Genomic DNA, 23,011 nt, shown 5'->3' on the forward strand with positions numbered 1-23,011 from the left:
ATTTTCAGTAGTATGCAGTATGTATCATTAGGTAACCATATGTATATGTTTGATTTATGAAAGAAAATGATTAATTATTACTACTCTTTCAACGAATATGATTTAGAGTTAATTGGTGGTGTATTTTTTATTGAATTGTGGTTGATGTAAATACTAGTATAATATCATTTATGATGTTTAGTGGTGTTCAAGTGTTTATTGTAGGAGACGTCTGTTAAAAAATTGTAAGTGATTTATTTTGAGGAATTATGAAGAACTGTTTTGATGAACTGTGGGTATAAGGCCGGGTGGCATCCCCTTTTTTATGAATATTTTAGATGAATGATACTTGGATTATATGCATGATTGTATTTTGAGATAAGAACATCCGGTGGGATAGATGTAGTCCCCGGTAAAGAACATGCCAACCACCTGGTTTGCGAACTAGGGGTACACCTGGGTTAATTGTTGTCGTCTGAGAGGTCAGGGAGTTCTGTGTGTTCTACCCTGCATCGGGAGTTTGGCCATTCTTAGACACAAGCAGTGGGGAACGTAAGCCCATAGACTGACTTGGAGATTGCGATCTGACAAACCTTAGGAAGTGTTTGCGAATCAGTGGCGTTCGGTTTATGACTCAATAACTTGTGAATTCTTGATTTATTATTATTTATATATATTAGAATTGTTTCACTCACTATATCATGTTTACTTATTGTTGACGATCACATGTTTTACCTATGAGCTTTATGGTTAGGTGCATGCTATTGATGTAGTGAAAGCATGATTTTCCTTTCTTAATAATTTAATTCTGAATAAAGTAGCGGATGCTCTGAGTCGCAAGAGTAAGCATTCATTAAACGCTGCTATGGTGGTGCCTCATGAATTGTGTGAAGAGTTTCGCAAGCTTGATATCGAGGTTGTTCCTTAGGGTTATGTGTCTGCTTTGTTGGGTTCCATGAGTGCTGAGCCTGAGTTGTTCCAAGAGTTAAGAAGCAAGCAAAAAGGTGATCCGAAGCTAGAGAAGATCCGTGAAGCAAAGATGCAAGGTCGTGCAGAGAATTTTGAGATTTGTGCTGATGATAGCTTGAGGTTTATGGGGCGTTGGTGTGTGCCCAATGATGGTGAGCTTAAGAGAAAGATTCTCGAGGAATCTCATAGTACTCCTTATTCCGTTCATTCTGGGGGTGACAAGCTTTATAAAGATCTGAAGGCTAATTTTTGGTGGCCTGGTATGAAGAGAGAGATTGCCGAGTTCGTGGCTAGGTGTTTGATCTGTCAGAAGGTGAAAATCGAACATCATGTGGTTTGTTGCAACCTTTGCCTATTCCTACTTGGAAGTTCGACTCGATCTCGATGGATTTCGTGATGGGTTTGCCTAGAGCTGCTGGTGGATTGAATGATGTGTGGGTGATTGTGGATCGGTTGACCAAAGTGGCTCGTTTTATTGCGATGAAGAACACTTGGTCTATGGAAGAGTTAGCTGAAGATTATGCTAATGAGATCATTAGTCTTCATGAGGTTCCCAAAGACATTGTCTCTGACCGTGATCCGCGATTCTTATCCCATTTCTGGACTGCTTTGCAAGAGGCTTTTGGTTCGAAATTGAAGCTGAGTACTGCCTTTCATGCAGCTACCGATGGTCAGACTGAGAGAAATATTCGGACCTTGGAAGATATGCTTCGTGCTTGTGCCTTAGAATTTCAACAGTCTTGGGTCAAGTCTCTTAGCTTGGTGGAGTTTTCTTATAACAACAATTATTAAGCTAGTATCCAAATGGCTCCGTATGAGGCTCTCTATGGAAAAAAGTGTCATAGTCCTACTTGTTGGAGCGACATCAGTGACTCATTGATTTTGGGCCCGGAGTTAATTCAGGATACAGTTGAGCAGGTGAAAGTAATTCAAGCGAAGATGAAGGCTGCTCAAGATAGGCAGAAGTCGTATGCTGATTCGCGTCGGAAACCTATTTCTTTTGAGGTGGAGGATAAGGTGCTTTTGAAGGTTTCTCCTATGAAAGGAGTGATGCGGTTTGGTCAAAAGGGCAAGTTGAGTCCGAAGTTCGTAGGTCCATATGAGATTCTTGAAAGGAGTGGGGAGGTCGCGTATCGTTTGGCTTTGCCGCCGGAGCTGTCGAAGGTTCATGATGTGTTTCATGTGTCGCAGTTGCGCATGTATCGTAGTGATCCTTCGCATGTGATCCCTGTTGAGTCGGTGTCAGTTGAGCCGAACTGACTTTTGAAGAGCGACCTGTTCGTATATTGGCCGTCAGAACCGTGCTCTTAGAAGGAAGGTGATTCCCTTGGTGAAAGTACTTTGGAGAAGTCAAAAGTACGAAGAAGCTACTTGGGAAACCGAAGAGTCAATGCGACTGAAATACCCGGAACTATTCGTTTCAGGTACTATTTGTGCTCTTGTCGTGTTTGTGTGTTTTCTAAGTTTCGAGGACGAAACTTTATTTAAGGAGGGGAGATTGTAACAACCCATAATTTTGCTCCTAGTTTTTCGCAAAAGTTTCCCCCAAAAACTATTATTTTCTCTAAATTAATTATTTTTATTTTATAATTTTGGGAGCCGAATTATTATTTTTATTTTTATGGCGTGTTAATGTGTTTATTTCATTTATATTTATAATATAATTTATTAGAATTATTTTTTATTATTAAGTATTTTTAAAGTTTAGGCGCGATTTAGGAAATTAATCGTTTTATCGCGTAGCGGGCTTTTGAAGCATGGACTCTTGTTGATTTGGGCCAAAAAATTTTGTGGGTGTGTTGGGCTTGATAGCCGGCCAAGTGAAGGAAAAGGAGAGCCTCTCTTCTTTCTTTTCTTTTTATTTTTCCGTGTGACTCTTTGTTGCTTTGTAACTCCCATAACCCCCTAATGATTTTTCCTAATTAAACCTCTTTAAACCACCCTTTATCACTTCAAACTAGTTATTAGGCCCGGGCTATGCCCCGGGTAAGAAAAAATTCATTTATTAATATTGTACTTTCGTATGATATCACTAATTATCACTTGGTCTAGTGGTTAAAACTTTAGTACATGAACTTGAGGTCACGGGATCAAAACCTATACCATGCAATTTCTAATTTTTTTATTGTACATGGATTACATGAACTAAAACTCCCTAGGGAGAGCGCCACGTGGCACCGTTCCTGGTTTGCGCACGCCTTTTAATATATTAGTATAGATTCTGATTAGAAAATCAGAACTCCTTGCTGCCATACTACAAGTATTTCAGCCATCATCATCTTCTTCATTCTCTCAAAATTTTTCATTTCTACTCCTTGTTAATTGTTCGTGAATTGTTCTTGTTGCCTTTTTTCTTATACTTGGTGCTTGGGAATTTGAAGAAGGAGAGGATCACACGCCTATATTGGGATTTTCCAAAAGTATTCAGCTCGCCTCCGACGATCCAGGTAACTAGTAGTTATCTTAGAACCATAGTGATTAGACTATTATTCGGTATTAGATTACTGCACTAGGAATTATTTAAAATATTTTTGAATGAAATTATGGAAAAAATTTGACATGACTATACTTGTTACATGCTATGTGAATACTGTGTAGAGAAAAATAATTTTCGCATTGTTTTTGGTATTTATTTAATTTAATTGGTGTTTTGTGCGTTTTTGGCTAAATTGCATAATAATTATTGAACGAATGTTAAAATTGATGAAATTATTTTTCTTAGATCATGTTACATGCGTAGTATGTATTCCATGCCTTAGAATAATTTTTGCCTACTGTTTACTGTTTTATTTAATTGATATATCTGTTTTTGTAATTTCGTTTCTATCAGTATATAAATCATGAAAATTATTTCTAGGGGCTTAAAAATTCATTTCTTTGAATATTATGTATTTCCGTGAGTTTTTGCATGTTATGTAAATTTTTGGTAATTTTTGGGCGTCTGTTTATATTTTTAACTCGTTATTAGGCCCGGACTATGCTCCGGGTAAAAAAAAATTCATTTATCAATATTATACTTTATGATAATAATAACACTAAATAAAAATTAGCCTAGTGGTTAAAACTTTCGTATATGTACTTGAGGTCTCGGGATCAAACCCTATACTATGCAATTTCTTAATTTTTTATTGTACATGGATTACATGGATTAAAACTCTCTAGGGAGAGCGCCACGTGGCACAGTTTCTTGTTTTCGCACGCCTTTTAATATATTTGTATAGATTATTATTTTGGCTTAATTATTTGAGTAATCTGTATATTAACTGTTAAAATACTTTTGGAGTCCGAAAATTATGAATAAAAATTGTACCATGTCAGTAGAGCCATTAGGGTCGTATGATAATTTTTGTGTGATTTTACTGCTCAAACTTATTAGTATAATAATTACTATTGTGTTTTTGTTGAGAAATTGAGGACACAGTTTTAAATTATTTAAGGGCTTGTAATCAAAAATAATTCATAATTTATTATATTCTGGGTTGCTGATTTTCAGTAGTATGTAGTATGTATCATTAGGTAACCATATGTATATGTTTGATTTATGAAAGAAAATGATTAATTATTACTACTCTTTCAACGAATATGATTTAGAGTTAATTGGTGGTGTATTTTTGATTGAATTGTGGTTGCTGTAAATACTAGTATAATATCATTGATGATGTTTAGTGGTGTTCAAGTGTTTATTGTGGGAGACATCTGTTGAAAAATTGTAAGTGATTTATTTTGAGGAATTATGAAGAACTGTTTTGATGAACTGTGGGTATAAGGCCGGGTGGCATCCCCTTTTTGATTTCTTAATTTTTTTTGCAATTTCTTAATTTTTTTATTGTACATGGATTACATGGATTAAAACTCTCTAGGGAGAGCGGCACGTGGCACAGTTTCTTGTTTTCGCACGCCTTTTAATATATTTGTATAGATTATTATTTTGGCTTAATTATTTGAGTAATCTGTATATTAACTGTTAAAATACTTTTGGAGTCCGAAAATTATGAATAAAAATTGTACCATGTCAGTAGAGCCATTAGGGTCGTATGATAATTTTTGTGTGATTTTACTGCTCAAACTTATTAGTATAATAATTACTATTGTGTTTTTGTTGAGAAATTGAGGACACAGTTTTAAATTATTTAAGGGCTTGTAATCAAAAATAATTCATAATTTATTATATTCTGGGTTGCTGATTTTCAGTAGTATGTAGTATGTATCATTAGGTAACCATATGTATATGTTTGATTTATGAAAGAAAATGATTAATTATTACTACTCTTTCAACGAATATGATTTAGAGTTAATTGGTGGTGTATTTTTGATTGAATTGTGGTTGCTGTAAATACTAGTATAATATCATTGATGATGTTTAGTGGTGTTCAAGTGTTTATTGTGGGAGACATCTGTTGAAAAATTGTAAGTGATTTATTTTGAGGAATTATGAAGAACTGTTTTGATGAACTGTGGGTATAAGGCCGGGTGGCATCCCCTTTTTGATTTCTTAATTTTTTTTGCAATTTCTTAATTTTTTTATTGTACATGGATTACATGGATTAAAACTCTCTAGGGAGAGCGGCACGTGGCACAGTTTCTTGTTTTCGCACGCCTTTTAATATATTTGTATAGATTATTATTTTGGCTTAATTATTTGAGTAATCTGTATATTAACTGTTAAAATACTTTTGGAGTCCGAAAATTATGAATAAAAATTGTACCATGTCAGTAGAGCCATTAGGGTCGTATGATAATTTTTGTGTGATTTTACTGCTCAAACTTATTAGTATAATAATTACTATTGTGTTTTTGTTGAGAAATTGAGGACACAGTTTTAAATTATTTAAGGGCTTGTAATCAGAAATAATTCATAATTTATTATATTCTGGGTTGCTGATTTTCAGTAGTATGTAGTATGTATCATTAGGTAACCATATGTATATGTTTGATTTATGAAAGAAAATGATTAATTATTACTACTCTTTCAACGAATATGATTTAGAGTTAATTGGTGGTGTATTTTTGATTGAATTGTGGTTGCTGTAAATACTAGTATAATATCATTGATGATGTTTAGTGGTGTTCAAGTGTTTATTGTGGGAGACATCTGTTGAAAAATTGTAAGTGATTTATTTTGAGGAATTATGAAGAACTGTTTTGATGAACTGTGGGTATAAGGCCGGGTGGCATCCCCTTTTTGATTTCTTAATTTTTTTGCAATTTCTTAATTTTTTTATTGTACATGGATTACATGGATTAAAACTCTCTAGGGAGAGCGGCACGTGGCACAGTTTCTTGTTTTCGCACGCCTTTTAATATATTTGTATAGATTATTATTTTGGCTTAATTATTTGAGTAATCTGTATATTAACTGTTAAAATACTTTTGGAGTCCGAAAATTATGAATAAAAATTGTACCATGTCAGTAGAGCCATTAGGGTCGTATGATAATTTTTGTGTGATTTTACTGCTCAAACTTATTAGTATAATAATTACTATTGTGTTTTTGTTGAGAAATTGAGGACACAGTTTTAAATTATTTAAGGGCTTGTAATCAGAAATAATTCATAATTTATTATATTCTGGGTTGCTGATTTTCAGTAGTATGTAGTATGTATCATTAGGTAACCATATGTATATGTTTGATTTATGAAAGAAAATGATTAATTATTACTACTCTTTCAACGAATATGATTTAGAGTTAATTGGTGGTGTATTTTTGATTGAATTGTGGTTGCTGTAAATACTAGTATAATATCATTGATGATGTTTAGTGGTGTTCAAGTGTTTATTGTGGGAGACATCTGTTGAAAAATTGTAAGTGATTTATTTTGAGGAATTATGAAGAACTGTTTTGATGAACTGTGGGTATAAGGCCGGGTGGCATCCCCTTTTTGATGAATATTTTAGATGAATGATACTTGGATTATATGCATGATTGTATTTTGAGATAAGAACATCCGGCGGGATAGATGTAGTCCCCGGTAAAGAACATGCCAACCACCTGGTTTGCGAACTAGGGGTACACCTGGATTAATTGTTGTCGTCCGAGAAGTCAGGGAGTTATGCGTGTTCTACCCTGCATCGGGAGTTTGGCCTAGGGGTGTAAGTTATTTGGTTAAAAACCGAAAACCAAACCAAACCAAACCGAATAAGTAATTTGTTTTGGTTTTTTTTGAAATTCGGTTTGGTTTGGTTTCAAAAAAAAAAAATTGGTTTTTCGGTTTGGATCGGTTTTGGTTTTGAAAAACCGAAAAAACCAAAAAAACCGAAAAAATAAGCTGGACCAGTAGGCCCAGTCCCCATGCCTATACTCAAGATTCAAGCCCAGCCCACTTTTGAGTTTTGAATCCTAACTCCTAAACTAAACCAGTAAACCCTAGGACACTCTCCTCTCCTATCCTCTCCTCTCCTCTCCCTGAGTCGTGACGGCTGACTCACGCGGCAGAAACCTCCATGTAGCAGCGGCACGCCGGCACGCACGCCGTTTCAATCTCTTTCTCTCTCTCCTCTCGCCGGTTGCGCATGCCATTTCTACCTCTTTCTCTCTCTCCTCTCGCCGGTTGAAGTGTTGAAGAGGTTGAAGAAGATTTCAGATCAGGTATTTTAATATATGTGTATTTTTTTTTGTTTATTCTTTTTAATATTAGTTACGAAATTAGATCATTAATCTCTGTTTCTTTTTGTGTATTTTCTCTAATATTAGTTGCGAAAATACAAAAATATTGTCACTTTAAATGCTGCCATTGATCTTTTTAATTTTTTTTTGCGAAAATATATCATTGTCTTGAACAATCTGTGTTCACTACTTTAATTTACTTCTATGATTATGGGAAAAAAAAATGGAAAAGCAGATGCCTTAATTAGCATCCACTAAAATTATTCGGACTTCTAACTGAATTGAATGAAAATTTATTGTTAATTTGTTTGGATATGCGTATGTAGATTCATTGATACGAAAATACAAAATATTAGTTCAGTATATGCTTTGAACTGTTATTAGTACTTTAGTAGTGTAAATGTCAGTATATTGTCCCTTAAATTAGTAGTGTAAATATCATTATATTGTCTCTTAAATTAGTAGTGTAAATTAGTAGTGCAAAATTAGTTACGAAAATAGGAAATTGATATCACTGTTATTTTTGTAGAATCATATGGTTTGGATTTAATTTCATTTCGGTTTGGTTTGGATTTTGGAATATGAAAAGAATATGGTTTGGTTTGGTTTGGATTTTGAAAGATAAAAAAATTCGGTTTGGTTTGGTTTGGTTTTTGGTTTCATATTTTGGTTTGGTTTAGTTTGGACTGAGTCGAATTTCGGTTTGGATTTGGTTTGGAAATTTCAAAACCGAATTTATTTCGGTTTGGTTTGGTTTTGACCTAAAACCAAACCAAAAACCGAACTTACGCCCCTAGTTTGGCCATTCTTAGACACAGGCAGTGGGGAACGTAAACCCATAGACTGACCTGGAGATTGCGATCTGACAAACCTTAGGAAGTGATTTGCGAATTGACTCAATAACTTGTGAATTCTTGATTTATTATTATTTATATATATTAGAATTGTTTCACTCACTATATCATGTTTACTTATTGATGATGATCACATGTTTTACCTATGAGCTTTATGGTTAGGTGCATGCTATTGATGTAATGATTGCATGATTTTCGTTTCTTAATAATTTAATTCTGAACCGTGCTTTGATCGCTATTGTTCTGGGAGAACTGCTAGTTACTCCCCACTGACTGTGGAATTATTTAATACATCCTCGCAGATGGAAATGACTACTAGACCTGTGACTGCTTGGGCTAGCAGAGTGAGAGTTTGTAGTGAGAAGAAGCTCCTAGTACTGTTTTTGGTAGATGAATTCTATGTAGACCATAGAGAGACTTACTTTTGGATAGCTTTCAAGGATATTTAGTTTTATTTAAGTTTTATCGGGAGACTTGCATGTCTCATATAGTTTTTGGATTGATAATATGATATAATTGGGATATTTCTTTATTTTAGAACTATGATGTGATCTCGGATATTAATTCCCTTTTTAAGCTATGAAACTTTGGTTTGAGGAACTATCTTTAATTACTGTTTTAGAGTAGCATAACCGTCCCGACGTTATTTCCGCTAACGTCTTTTTAGTACTTCTTGATTAGATATTGTTTAGTATCTTAGTAGTAGAAGAACGGGGTTCTACATCAATAACTTCCATCAACAAAGCAACTATAACCACACTGAATTAACAACTCCATTAAATCAAGTTCAGAGCTTCTCACTAGAGGAGCCTTCCAAAATACAACTAAACCCAACTAGGAGTGTTAATTAACCTTGAGTTTTATTCTAAGTTGGCTTCTCAACCGACCATTGCAAAAATTTGATATCATATAATCTATTTTAGGGCTTTAAATAACTTTAGTCTAACTACGTCGGGTGAGTTTCTAAAACCAATTCTTTAACACCTTCATATACTTCTGCAACATATCACCATGAGTTTGAGATTCGATACACAAGCAAACAATAACTCAAGAATCATTAAGCATCTCACAAAAGTAACAACAATCCACAATGAACTTATCATTTGATTCCAAAACTAGAAATCACAAAAATCAGAACAGAGCGAAGACGAAGGGTTAGTACCTCTGCTCACAAGATCAACGAAGAATAGAGAGCAAAGGGGTTTTTAAAGCTTCGGTAAGGCTGGTTGAGCATCGGCGAGAAGAGGAGAATGACGTTGCGGCACGAGTAGAGGAAGATGAGAACAGAGCAGCAGCACGACAACACAGCAACACCGCACACACATTAGGACCAACAATGCGAACAACAACATCAACAACGCAAGGAGGCGACCGCGCGACGGATGCGAGGAGAAAGCTCTGGCGAGACAAGATGATGTCGCGGAGACGTTTTTCACGTCTGCGGCAGCACAACAGAACGAAATACGGAAGACGCAAAAAATGAGGAGTATGAAAGAAAGGAGTAGCAACTGCGACAAAGCTCTTGGACGCGGCTCCGTCAACTCGCAGACGACGGAGGGCAAGCGAAGGTCAGTGAGAGGGATGGTGAGGAGTTGGGTTTCATCTTGGGGTTTCTTGATAAGTCATTTTTATATATAGATTTTAGATGCATTTAGGTTGCATTTTAGAGCATTTAGTTTCATATTTAGGTTCATTATTGCATTATATTCTTAAGTTATGCTTTTGTACTTCTATTCGGTATGTTTTCTTGTTTTTGATGAATTTCAGGCATTGAGAACGTATTTGGATTATGATTAGCTAAACTTGAGGATTAGGAGCACTTGTAAAGGAGTTACAATGCATAAGGATCGTATGGATATGTCATAGTACGAGTTTGAGCAAAAACGAAGCGGAAAATCATTAGAAGAAATGTGAAAAAGAGTCACGTCTACTCTTCTGATCATAACTTTTGATGTGCTTCTTGAAATCGAGTAATTCCAGCAGATTTGGAAACTAGACTTGAAGAGATTTCCAACGATAGGTGGCAAGCCCCGGGGAGACTTCTATTCAAGAAGTTATGCCTTTTTGAAGTTGGACTGTTTCTTCTGGAATCTGTCACGCGTACGAGCGGATCACTAATCCGCCTATTAATGATATATTTAAGACTTTCCTTATCTTGTAAATTACTTTCCAAGTCATATTAGGTTATTGAATATTTATTTAGATAGGTTTTCATTCTTTCTCTCTCCTTCCTCCCTCTCACGTTATTTCTTTAGGTTTTAGGTTTAGTTTTCTCTCTCTCTTTCTCTCTAGTTTTTAGTGTAAACCCTAGTTTTTATTCTTCTTCATTAATTCATGAGTTCCATTAGTTTCTTTCCTTGATTTCTTTGATTATGTTTTTCTTGGTAGATTTAGATTTCATTATTTATCTCATGATAGAGTAGTTTCTTTTATCTATGGTTAAGTTAAACCCTAGTATGATTTAATTCATGATTGTTTCTTTAAATTCTCATATTAATTGTTAATTGTTCTTGCTTAATTGATTGTGCATATTCCAATACTAGATTAGGGATAACTAGTATTGTTATGATTCCATTGTCTTGATCACAACGGGAGTTGGATTTTGACGGATTTGAGTATTTCAATTAAGGGCATGAAGTTCTCCACGGGAGTAGGTAGAATGGATTGTTAGGAAGTTAAAGTGTCGTGTTTAATGTCTTTAATTTGCATGATTCCACGGGAGTAGGCTTGAATGCATATTAGAGAAGCCATAGATACTCGGGAGAGGTTTATGGTACTTTATAGGGTGTACTTTTCCTTGTGAACATTTAATTTATTAGTTTGGGGTAGAAATTATTTTGTATTATTTTGTGCTAGTGGGGATACTTAACTGTAGAGTCTTTTATTAATATATTGATTAGTATAGTTTAATTTCACCATTATTCTTGATATTAATCTCCCTTAGTCTTACCATTATTTAAGGGCTAATCCTAGAACAGCTTTCTCCCTGTGGATTCGACCCTGACTTACCCTACTACATATTTAGGAGGATTAGTTAGGTTATTTATTTTTGTTAGGTGCGCGACACGCCTATCATTTCTCGAAAAAGAAAGAAATAGAAGGTTTAAGGGTTTGGGGTGATTAAAAGGCTCGAGAGTGAGAAAGAATTGAAGGGGTTTTCTTTACTCCTTTGATCGACTACGAAAGGCAATTAAAAGGTGTAATTAACTTAGGCTTTCTTCTTTTGGCAAGATATTGCTCAATTCGCACACGAAATCCAAAATATAAAATAATAATAATAACTTCGTAAAATTAATATAAGAACGACAAATAAAATTCACACTCCACAACTCAAATAAAATAAGAATTTTTGAAACACAATTAACTTAATGATTATAATTAGCATTTAATAAACGTTTTTTAAAAACAAGCCTGTTACAGTCGCCCTGTATTTTCCTACAAACGCGCTATATATAAAATACAAGGGTCTTTCCTTCTCTTTCCCCTCCATTCCCCATTCTCTTTCCACTCCCCCTCCATTCCTCCTCACCTCTTCCATTCCCTCTCATATTTCACTCTCTCTCATCCCTTCCATTTCCTCCATTGAAGGACTATGAGATTCAAAAATTTTCCGACAAGTTCACATTTTCTCACGACTTCAAGTTTCTTTTTACCATCTCGTTATATTACTAGGAAATGCTAATGTAATTAATTTTTTTTTGAATAAAACTGGTAGAAGGTATTACACATGGCACTTCGAAAAATTTAGCACGGGGGTCTTTAGACAACGCCCTGGTTTGGGGGTAACGCCCCCGAAACTTACGATACATGAGGTTTAGTGTAATCATTTTTTGTTTCAGTCTGTATTTTGGCGGATTTTATTTAGCTTTATTAGAACATCTTAAAGTAGAGTAAAATTTATTAGAAATTGACTTGAAAATGCCGAAAAAGTACATAGGCGCAGATTTTAGGTGTCCAACCACAGGAACAAGCGCCTAAAATAGCCGCCTGAACTTGTAGTCAGACGCCTAAAATAGGCGCCCAACCACAGATACATGCGCCTATTTTAGGCGCTTGTACCAGTGGTTGGGCGCCTATTTTAGGCGTTTGTACCTGTGGTGGGGCGCCTATTTTAGGCGTCTGACCACAGGTACGAACGCTTATTTTAGGCGCCTGACCAAAGGTACGGGCGCCTATTTTAGGCGTCTGGCCACTTTTTCGGTATTTTCAATTTTCGAAAAAGTTGCACGTATTTTAAACGGAAAGGTTGCCAGAGGAATAGCGACGTGATGATGTCATTCAACCTCCTTAAATATGTGATGAGAGTGATCGAAAAATTGACCATATAAGAAGTTTATATACAAGATATCTATCTTTATTATATAAGCCAAGGGAGGAGATGTGGTGTCCTCTTTTGAAGTGACTATAATACCCTTTAATAATTTAAAATAATTTTTTTCTTTCTATAAAAAATTGAAAAATGAGAAATCAATGAAACTTGCCATATGAGTAGGTCAAAAATAGAATATGCAATAGCATTGATAACTTGACAAACTAGATTGACACAATCAATTCAGGAAATCAATTAGAATCTTCAACCAAAAAAAGCTTGCAATATATCGTGATAACATAATATTTCATATTTACAAAGTTCAAACAATATAGTTTGTTAACATTTATAATTGTTAAAGAACTATACTAAAGTCGCGAATAGAAATTATTAAATTATCTGTACTAAAGTTTTAACTACTAGACCAAGTAGTATTTAGTACTATTTTATCAAAGTAATTCGGGCCTAATAACTAGTTAGTTGGAAAAAGTAGGACGACATTTAACAAAACCTTTTATTTTTTTTTAAACCCATTTTGAAGAGAGATAATCAACCAATTTCAAAGTATCTACACTCACCGCCTTCTTCTTCCTACTGCTACTTCTGAGCTCAGTCCCCCTATACAGTATACCCTCTTAAAACCCTATTTTCTCTCTAATTTGTTCCCAATTCAGATGCCTTAGCCAAGAAATTCAGCACTTCATCTTCTTACTCAAATTCCATTCTCTCTCTCTCTCTCTTTGTCTCTCCCCCACTGTAAATTTCTAGGGTTTCGAAAATCTGATAAACCATGTATCTCTACAGCTTAACCCTTCAAAAACCAACCGGCATAGTTTGCGCCATTAGCGGAAACTTCTCCGGCGGAAAATCACAAGAAATTGTGGTGGCACGAGGTAAAGTTCTAGATCTTCTTCGGCCCGATGATAGTGGTAAGATCCAAACCCTACTTTCTGTTGATGTTTTCGGTGCAATTCGTTCTTTAGCTCAATTTAGACTGACTGGTTCCCAGAAAGATTATATTGTTATCGGTTCCGATTCGGGCCGTATTGTAATCCTAGAATACAATAAAGAGAAGAATGTGTTTGATAAAGTTCACCAGGAAACATTTGGGAAGTCGGGTTGTCGTCGTATTGTTCCGGGTCAGTACTTGGCGGTTGACCCGAAAGGAAGGGCTGTTATGATTGGGGCATGTGAGAAACAGAAGCTTGTTTATGTTTTGAATAGGGATACTGCTGCTAGGTTGACTATTTCGTCTCCATTAGAGGCTCATAAGTCGCATACCATTACGTACTCCATTTGTGGGGTTGATTGTGGCTTTGATAACCCCATATTCGCGGCTATTGAGATGGATTATTCTGAGGCTGACCAGGATTCTACTGGCCAAGCTGCTTCTGAGGCTCAGAAACACCTTACTTTTTATGAACTTGATTTGGGTCTTAACCATGTTTCTAGGAAGTGGTCTGAACCTGTTGATAATGGTGCTAATATGCTTGTCACCGTGCCTGGTGGTGGGGATGGCCCCAGTGGTGTCTTGGTGTGTGCTGAGAATTTTGTCATTTACAAAAATCAGGGGCACCCTGATGTTCGAGCTTTGATCCCTAGGAGAGCGGATTTGCCTGCTGAACGTGGGGTTCTTATAGTTTCTGCTGCAACTCACAAGCAGAAATCAATGTTCTTCTTTTTGCTTCAATCTGAGTATGGGGATGTTTTTAAGGTCACTCTGGAGCATGGAAATGAGGGTGTCACGGAGTTGAAGATTAAGTACTTTGATACGATCCCTGTAACGTCTTCAATGTGTAAGTTGAAGTCTGGTTTCTTGTTTGCTGCATCAGAGTTTGGAAATCACGCTCTTTATCAGTTTCAAGCTATCGGAGATGACCCGGATGTAGAGTCTTCTTCTGCTAGGATGATGGAATTGGAAACTGACGAAGGTTTCCAGCCAGTTTTCTTCCAACCTAGGAGGCTTAAGAACCTTCTTAGGGTTGACCAAGTTCAGAGTTTGATGCCGGTAATGGACATGAAAGTGTTTAATCTTTTTGAGGAAGAGACTCCACAGATCTTTGCTCTTTGTGGTCAAGGTCCTCGTTCATCTTTAAGGATTTTAAGGCCTGGTCTGGGAATCACTGAGATGGCTACCTCTCCACTTCCCGGTGTGCCTAATGCTGTCTGGACTGTGAAAAAGAACGTCAATGATGAATTCGATGCTTATATTGTGGTATCATTTGCTAGTGTTACTCTTGTTCTCTCAATTGGTGAGACAGTTGAAGAAGTTAGTGACAGTGGGTTTTTGGATACCACTCCTTCCCTTGCTGTATCTTTGATTGGTGATGACTCTCTCATGCAAGTACACCCTAGTGGTATTAGGCACATTAGGGAAGATGGTCGTATCAATGAGTGGAGGACCCCTGGAAAGAGGACAATTGTTAAGGTTGGCTATAACAGGCTTCAAGTTGTCATTGCACTCAGCGGGGGAGAGCTTATTTACTTTGAGGTGGATATGACTGGTCAGTTGATGGAAGTGGAGAAACATGAAATGCCCGGAGATGTGGCTTGTTTGGACATTGCACCAGTTCCGGAAGGGAGACAGAGATCACGTTTTCTTGCAGTTGGATCCTATGATAATACTATCCGTATCTTGTCTCTGGATCCAGATGACTCTATGCAGGTGTTGAGTTTGCAAAGTGTTTTCTCACCTCCTGAATCTTTACTATTTCTCGAGATTCAGGCATCTACTGGAGGCGAGGATGGTGCTGATCATCCTGCCAGTCTTTTCCTTAATGCCGGTTTGCAGAATGGTGTTCTGTTTAGAACAGTTGTCGACATGGTAACAGGACAACTTTCTGATTCTCGTTCTCGTTTTTTGGGGCTCAGGGCCCCAAAACTTTTTTCAATTATTGTACGAGGCCGGCGTGCGATGCTCTGCTTGTCAAGCCGTCCTTGGCTTGGGTACATATACCAGGGACATTTTCTTTTGACACCCCTTACATGTGGTACACTTGAATTTGCGGCCTCTTTTTCGTCTGATCAGTGTGCAGAAGGTGTAGTTGCTGTTGCTGCGGAGGCACTGAAGGTGTTTACTATTGAGAGGCTTGGTGAGACATTTAATGAAACTGCAATTCCTTTAAGATACACTCCTCGAAAATTTGTGCTTCAGCCTAAGCGGAAGCTGTTGGTGATGATCGAGAGCGATCAGCGAGCATTATCGGCTGAAGAACGTGAGGCTGCACAGAAAGAATGCTTTGGTGTCGGAGTGGATGAGAATGGTAATATTGAAATGGAAAATGGGGATGAAGATGAAGATAATCAGCTCTCTGATGAACAGTATGGTTATCCAAAAGCGGAGAAAGAGAAATGGGTTTCTTGCGTCAGGGTTCTTGATCCAAGAACAGAGGAAACTACCTGCTGCCTTGAGCTTCAGGATAATGAGGCTGCATTTAGCATCTGTACAGTGAATTTTCATGATAAGGAGTATGGGACTCTACTAGCTGTTGGTACTGCAAAATCACTGCAATTTTTCCCTAAAAGATCATTTGAGGCGGCGTATATTCACATTTATCGATTTGTTGATGGTGGAAAACTTGAGCTTTTACACAAAACCCAAGTAGATGGTGTCCCACTCGCTTTATCCCAGTTCCAGGGAAGATTGCTTGCTGGAATAGGACCTGTGCTCAGGTTGTATGACTTGGGAAAGAAGAGACTGCTCAGGAAATGTGAGAATAAGCTGTTTCCCAACACAATAATTACTATACACACGTATCGTGATCGTATCTATGTGGGTGACATCCAGGAGGTAAGCTCTTCTGAATATTTATATTATGTCATTATTGTAGTTTTCCATTTATTCTTATACTTCTGTGATCAACTTGTCTTTGTATTCCAAAATATTGATGATTACTGTTGTTTGTTGATGATATGAGAGTCGGTAGGGCTCAGTGTTACCTAATTCCCTAATTCCCCCGCGAATTGCGAATTGAGAAAAGCGAATTATGGTCGGTTTTGGTTCATTTTGGGCGAATTGGCGAATTCAAAAGGCGAATTAGGTAAAACTGATAGGGCTTGTGTCTTCGCTGCTTTTTTCACAGCCACGTCCTTCTTCTGTGGCCCTTACTTACCATGACTTTCTTTTTAAGACACTTGTACTTGTACAAGACACATCTATTGGAATGTTATCCCTACACTATCCTTGTAGCTAATTATCTAATACCATCTAGAACACAACTCAATATAACCCGAATGCTTCTAGGAGGCTCCAGCCTCTAGCTAGGAGGGGGTGGTTATGTGCTGCTTTACCTCAATGTTTATAGAGGCAGTTTATGGATCCTTGATGTGACAGGCAACACCTGACTACTACAATAGGACAGAAAGCTATTCTGATAAATTTTTTATATTTCAGAACCAGAGAATAGTTTAACCATTTTGCTATGTTGGAGGAGGACAATATTATTCACAATTGATTATCAACTATTTGTTGGAATTGCTTTAACAGGTGCGATAGGTTTTTTTGGTTAAGAGAAACCATGAAAATCATAAGTGGATGCTCCAAAAATGATTTGTTCTAATTTTTGGTATAGGTATTAAGATAGTATTTTCCCGGAACGTAGCGATGATTTAGAATGATGGGCACATACAGAACACTGCTTTTAGAATATAAGGTGGAAGCCCTGCAGTAAGATTTTCCATTTCTTCATTTACATCATGGAATTAGATTGCGAAAGCATGTAGCGCTTGACACAAGAAAGTGGAGGCAAAAGATCTATGTGCACGACAATCGAAGATGTATCTTGACTGATGAGTGGAACCCATCTTATAGGACTTCGGAATTAAGAAGCTGACATTGTTTCTATATTGAAGTCCGGGAAAATATAATGCTTACAAACTTTGAGGAAACTAAGTAAAAGTTAAGTTTGGAGACTTTCTCGGCAGATTAATGATAGAAAGAATTACAGAGAAGAGGATATAAAAGAATACAGAAGATGGGAATAGCCCCACCCCCCTTGCCCACTCAAAAATTAATACATAGTTGTGGAAGCACGTCCATGCCTTGTCCTTCAATTACATGTCCAATCATAATTCTCACAATTATCTTGCTCCTGATTTTGGAAAACAGCATAGTTGTGTGTATAAAACAATGATACAAGGAACGAGAGTCGATGCGAAACGTGGTACGTAAACGGGTATGGGAAATACTACTTTGGGTGAATCGGGAATGTTGGGTCATTTTTTACTGATTTTTTTTAATTAGATTTAGAAACTAAAATCTTCCCTTGGCTGCAATTCAATGGAGAGTTGGACAAGGTGGCATTCGAAAAAAAAAAAGAGTGGCTAAAATCTACCGTATATTATTGGGTTGTTCACCCAAAAAAATCTCGTCATTACATATCTCGTAAACAACAAACCTTTACTGGTTACCTAAACTTTTTTTCAAAGGTTAAATATTAGGACTCTTAGTAATCCTATCAAAATATAATTAAAAAATGATAATATAAATACTTATTAAAAAGGTTCACCATACCATAGTACTACTGTGTTTGACTAAGAGGCTTCTAGAAAATAATTTTTTTGAACAGGAGTAGGCCTTATGGGGTCCACTGCCCACTTTTTTCACCAGGTTCTTCAGAACTTCTTCCTCTTCCCCTTCATCAACATAACCTGCATTATCAAACCTTCAACTTCCAAAGCCTGAGATTGCAAAAAATAAACCAAAATTTAAAATTAAACACAGAAAAATACTCTATATATTCCAAAAAATAGAAGCCCTAAGGTTTTATGATCTATTACTGGCGATCCTCAATTATTCAACTAAAATTGTCGAACAAAACTCTCGTTTTGCAATTGGGCTCAATTGGTTGGGATTTTTGCAATAAAATAAGGGACGTCGCCTTAGGTGGTCTGATTCGCGAATGAAGGCGACCTCAGTCGCGTTTGTTCCGCGATTGGGGACAAGCGATTCAAATCGCACATCAGGCAAACGTCCTACATTCCTTGTATCACTGGTCTAAAAGTTAGTTGTGGTTGAATTCTGGGCACCACTCTTCTCTCTTTGAGACATAAATCACCTAAAAAGTTTTCATTTTCAGGGAGTAATTTTCTATGAATCATAGAATTAACGAGTATTATGAAAGATCTTTCTTGAATTTGATGAGCTTTTTATCTGTCAGCTAATAGTCCCATGTAGTTCACAGGCTTTTGGCCTGAGAAGTAGCATGTAAGCAGAAGTTCTCAAATTGGTATAATAAAAAACCCTTGTCCCCGAAAAAATTATAAGGGTGTCTGAGTGTCTCCTCTTAGAATTACTACATCATTTGTTTATCATGGTACTATTATGAAGATATGAAGACAGATAACATTATAAAATGGAAAGTCTTGTTTGTTTTACTTTCATTATTTAAAGTTTTTAAACTGCTACTTCTGGAAAGTGGGAGGGGGGTTGTGAAAAGTTCATTTGATATGGCGCAAGTCAATTGTAGTTTTCTAGAGGGGGGATCTATTCTTCTCTGTGAGGTTGAAGGTCCTCAAAGTTTTGAACTCATTTGTGAGTTCTGGTTGCTGCAAATATTTGCAATTTCATAAAATCTTAGCATGATTTTTCTTTATTGACCTTCTTTAAGATTCTTGTGGATTGTGAAAGGATCTTATCGTGTGAGTCAATTCTGTGACTTTTGAATTGATATGAGAATCTGGCTCTATTTTTGGTGCTGTCTGACAAATTTTGTGTTTTGGTGTTTGCAGTCATTCCATTATTGCAAGTATAGGCGAGATGAGAACCAGCTCTACATATTTTCTGATGATGTTTATCCTAGATGGCTAACTGCATCACACCATGTAGATTTTGACACAATGGCTGGTGCAGATAAGTTTGGGAATGTATATTTTGTTCGGTTACCTCAGGATGTCTCCGACGAGATTGAAGAAGACCCGACTGGTGGGAAAATAAAATGGGAGCAGGGTAAACTGAATGGAGCTCCAAACAAGATGGAGGAGATCGTTCAATTTCATGTTGGTGATGTTGTGTCCAGCTTGCAGAAGGCATCTCTCATACCTGGTGGTGGAGAATGTATTATCTATGGCACTGTGATGGGGAGCTTGGGGGCTTTCCTTCCTTTCACCTCCCGTGATGATGTTGACTTCTTTTCTCACTTGGAAATGCATTTGAGACAGGAGAATCCACCTCTGTGTGGCAGAGATCATATGGCCTATAGATCTGCATATTTTCCTGTAAAGGTATGCTTATTGCTTTCTATTGCTGGACATGTCTACATTCTTCATATAAGCTCTATTTTCTTAATACATCAATTTGGTAGGCTGTAATAAATGGTGGTAATGGAATAAATTTATATGTAGAATTGCTAAGAGAGGTGTTGGGTGCTAAATTTCCATTCACACGAGACTTTCTTTACAAAAACACATAAATCCATCACCATTACAACCAGTCATTAACGGCTACAAAACGGACTGTTAGGGCATGCTTTGAATGAGGAAGCAAATGAGGGTGTAACCTGAGCTAAAGAAAGATGTTGTGGATGAGTTGAGGTATTGGTGGCTATTAATATTTGGTGGAAAAGAGAGGAGGGAGACTAGGTGTAGATAACTTCAATGAGGGTAATTAAGACCCATTCCTTCTCTGGGTTTGTAGAGTACCTCGAATGCAGTTTCCTCACAAGTGCCTCTTTCTTCACGCACCATGACCTCCACCTACCCATCACCTCCTTGTTAATAATGCTAATTACCCCTTCAATGATCCCTTCATCCTAAGCGTGCCCTACACAACTGTTGTCAAGTTCTTTTCAGGTAATAATTTTAACTGATGGTTTTGACGCTGAAAATGTGTATATAATTTTGTAGGATGTCATTGATGGCGATCTATGCGAACAATTTCCAACGCTGCCGATGGATCTGCAAAGGAAGATTGCAGATGAATTGGATAGAACTCCAGCAGAGATTTTAAAGAAACTGGAAGAGATTCGAAATAAGATAATCTGAGATGGTTCATTTGGTGAAGAAATAGGTAGGGAAGACTTGTTATTTAGTACAATCTTCCTTATTTAGATAGTCAGAGTTTAATACATATATAAAGTTTCTTCACAAAGCATGTTTAAATATTAGTGTGCTTAATACTTGTGCTAAGTTGAATGCTGTTGAATAATGATATGCTTATTTTCTATGTACAGGCGGTTGAGCTGCGATCGGATTCCAATCACGGCGTTAGGAATCTTGTTTAGGTGAAGAAATAGGTAGTGAAGAATTGTTATTTAGTACTCCAACTCGAAATTTATGTATTATTCTTGTGGTAGTATATTAATGACAGGAAATTTTGTAACTTTGATGCTTTAGCTTAGCTTATACGCAGGGTTTTTTTCCCATCTCGTGCAGAAATGCGCTATGACACAAGGTCATATTTACCTTTTATATTTGGACAATAGTAAAAACTATGACATTAATCTACATATTAACTATACCTATAATTTATTAATTTTATACCTTCCTTGTCCAATTGATTGCAACATGGGAGGAAATAAATTTTAAGGAGATATAGAGAAATAGAGGGACTTATGTGATGAGGAGACATCGAGGGAATTTATTAGTATCAGTAAATAAAGGGTTGTAACTAATCTGGAACTTCTTGATAAGAGAATTACAACTAATATGAAATGGATTATTGGTCAAGATTGTATTACAACATTATTTTTCAGTGTTGTCCATAACAAATTGGTATGGACGAGACTTCATCATAATGCAAGTAGATGACACTTGAAAATGTTAGGTTAATATGGGGAAGTGTCAGCCTCTATTAGGCATTTAGGTATTTGAGACTTGAAAGTTTTATGGTATGGACAAGACTCTATCATGATGTAAGTAGATGACACTTGGAAATGTTGGGTTAATATGGGGAAGTGTCAGTCTCTATTTGGCAGTTAGGTATAAGAGACTTGAAAGTTTTAAAAGCATGGTTAAGTTTAGTAGTTCATGTGGAAAAGGTAAAAAGAAAATTAATTTATTTCTCTTGTATTTTATAAAGATGTCGAGTCCATATATAGCCATATTGCACAATAGACAAAAGTCCAAAAACTGAACATCAATCATGTGAAACTTTCAAGAGTTTGTATTTTATTTGTACCTTCTGGCTTCCTCACTTTTCATATTAAAATCAAAACCCTAAAATTATTTGAATTTTTTCCTTGAATAATATAAAAGTGGGTTTTAATTTCAAAAATATGCCTAAAAAAACATTTCCTGCGTACCGTCCACATAGGATGGCACGCGAGAAACTGTTTTTTTTTTTTTGTTTTTGCCCATGTAAACCGCTACTCACAGTAGCGGTTTATTCTAAAATAAACTGCTACTTTAAGTAGCGGTTTATACACATAAACCGCTATCTCAAGTAGCGGTGTAAAATTAAAAAGTCTATAAAACCAACTGGTTTTATTGACTTTTCCTTTTTGGTCTTTGGGTTCTTGTGTCTGCACTCTTACCAACTGATTTTAAAGATGTTTGTATTACATACTTTTATTGACTTTTCGATAAAGTCTATAAAACCAAGTGGTTTTATTGAAAATGTTGCAAGCAAACTGCTACATTGAGTAGCGGTATTCATTAATGAAACCGCTACTTGAAGTAGCGGTTTATATCGCGCCAAGGTTTTACTTAAATAGAAAAAAAAAATTCAGTAAACCGCTACTTCAAGTAGCGGTTTTACTTAAGTAGAAAAAAAATTCTCGCGTGCCGTCCTACGTGGACGGTATGCATGGAATTTTTTATTTTTTGGGCATATTTCTGGAATTAAAACCTACTTTTACATTATTCAAGGAATAAATTCAAAATTAGTTCTCTCACCCGCTATATTGTACTCGACACACAGTTGTGTTTTTTTTTATGTATTATAAACTTTATTCTAAAAGTCACTGTTTTGAACTAATAAAAGTCACTTTTGTGAACTAATTATAATTTTTTAATGGATTAGTGTGTTTTTTTCTAAAAGAATTGCAATATGATATTGCTTTTTATTCCTAAAAAAATTGTAATACGATTATGCATGTATGGCATGATAATAGTGTTTTTTTCTTCTTTGAAAAATCGTAATACAAAGTTATAAATTAAATTTGGACCCTCATTTTGAAATTTTGGATCCTCTAGTGTTAGAAATATCTTTCAAAGCTCTTTTCATTTGTACTCCCTCTATTTTTTTTTGGTAATGTTATATGTAGCTCTTAGGGCTACAGATAAGCATTAAATACATTTCTTTAAATGGAAACAGTTTAAGAATTCAAGACACATTTTCACATCAATTGATGTAATAAA

At 36.2% G+C, this 23,011-nt stretch overlaps 1 protein-coding gene across 1 annotated transcript; it reads left to right on the forward strand.

Moving 5' to 3' along the window:
• The first annotated feature begins 13,256 nt into the window (after positions 1-13,256).
• Positions 13,257-21,190, forward strand: LOC104906120 (spliceosome-associated protein 130 A). Its single transcript, XM_010694837.4, has 4 exons — positions 13,257-16,505; positions 19,445-19,936; positions 20,558-20,720; positions 20,884-21,190. The coding sequence occupies exons 1-3, from the start codon at positions 13,506-13,508 to the stop codon at positions 20,693-20,695; spliced, it is 3,630 nt and encodes a 1,209-aa protein (XP_010693139.1). The 5' UTR covers positions 13,257-13,505; the 3' UTR covers positions 20,696-20,720; positions 20,884-21,190.
• Positions 21,191-23,011: the final 1,821 nt, after the last annotated feature.

The sequence above is a fragment of the Beta vulgaris genome, chromosome 2 (assembly GCF_026745355.1).
Source record: "Beta vulgaris subsp. vulgaris cultivar EL10 chromosome 2, EL10.2, whole genome shotgun sequence".
Taxonomy (NCBI): domain Eukaryota; kingdom Viridiplantae; phylum Streptophyta; class Magnoliopsida; order Caryophyllales; family Amaranthaceae; genus Beta; species Beta vulgaris.

Excerpts from the sequence above, each read along its gene's own strand:
- LOC104906120 (XM_010694837.4), top strand. The coding sequence starts at position 13,506 with ATGTATCTCTACAGCTTAACCCTTCAAAAACCAACCGGCATAGTTTGC. Across the intron at positions 16,506-19,444 it reads ATGTGGGTGACATCCAGGAG|TCATTCCATTATTGCAAGTA; the intron begins GTAAGCTCTTCT and ends TGGTGTTTGCAG. Across the intron at positions 19,937-20,557 it reads CTGCATATTTTCCTGTAAAG|GATGTCATTGATGGCGATCT; the intron begins GTATGCTTATTG and ends ATAATTTTGTAG.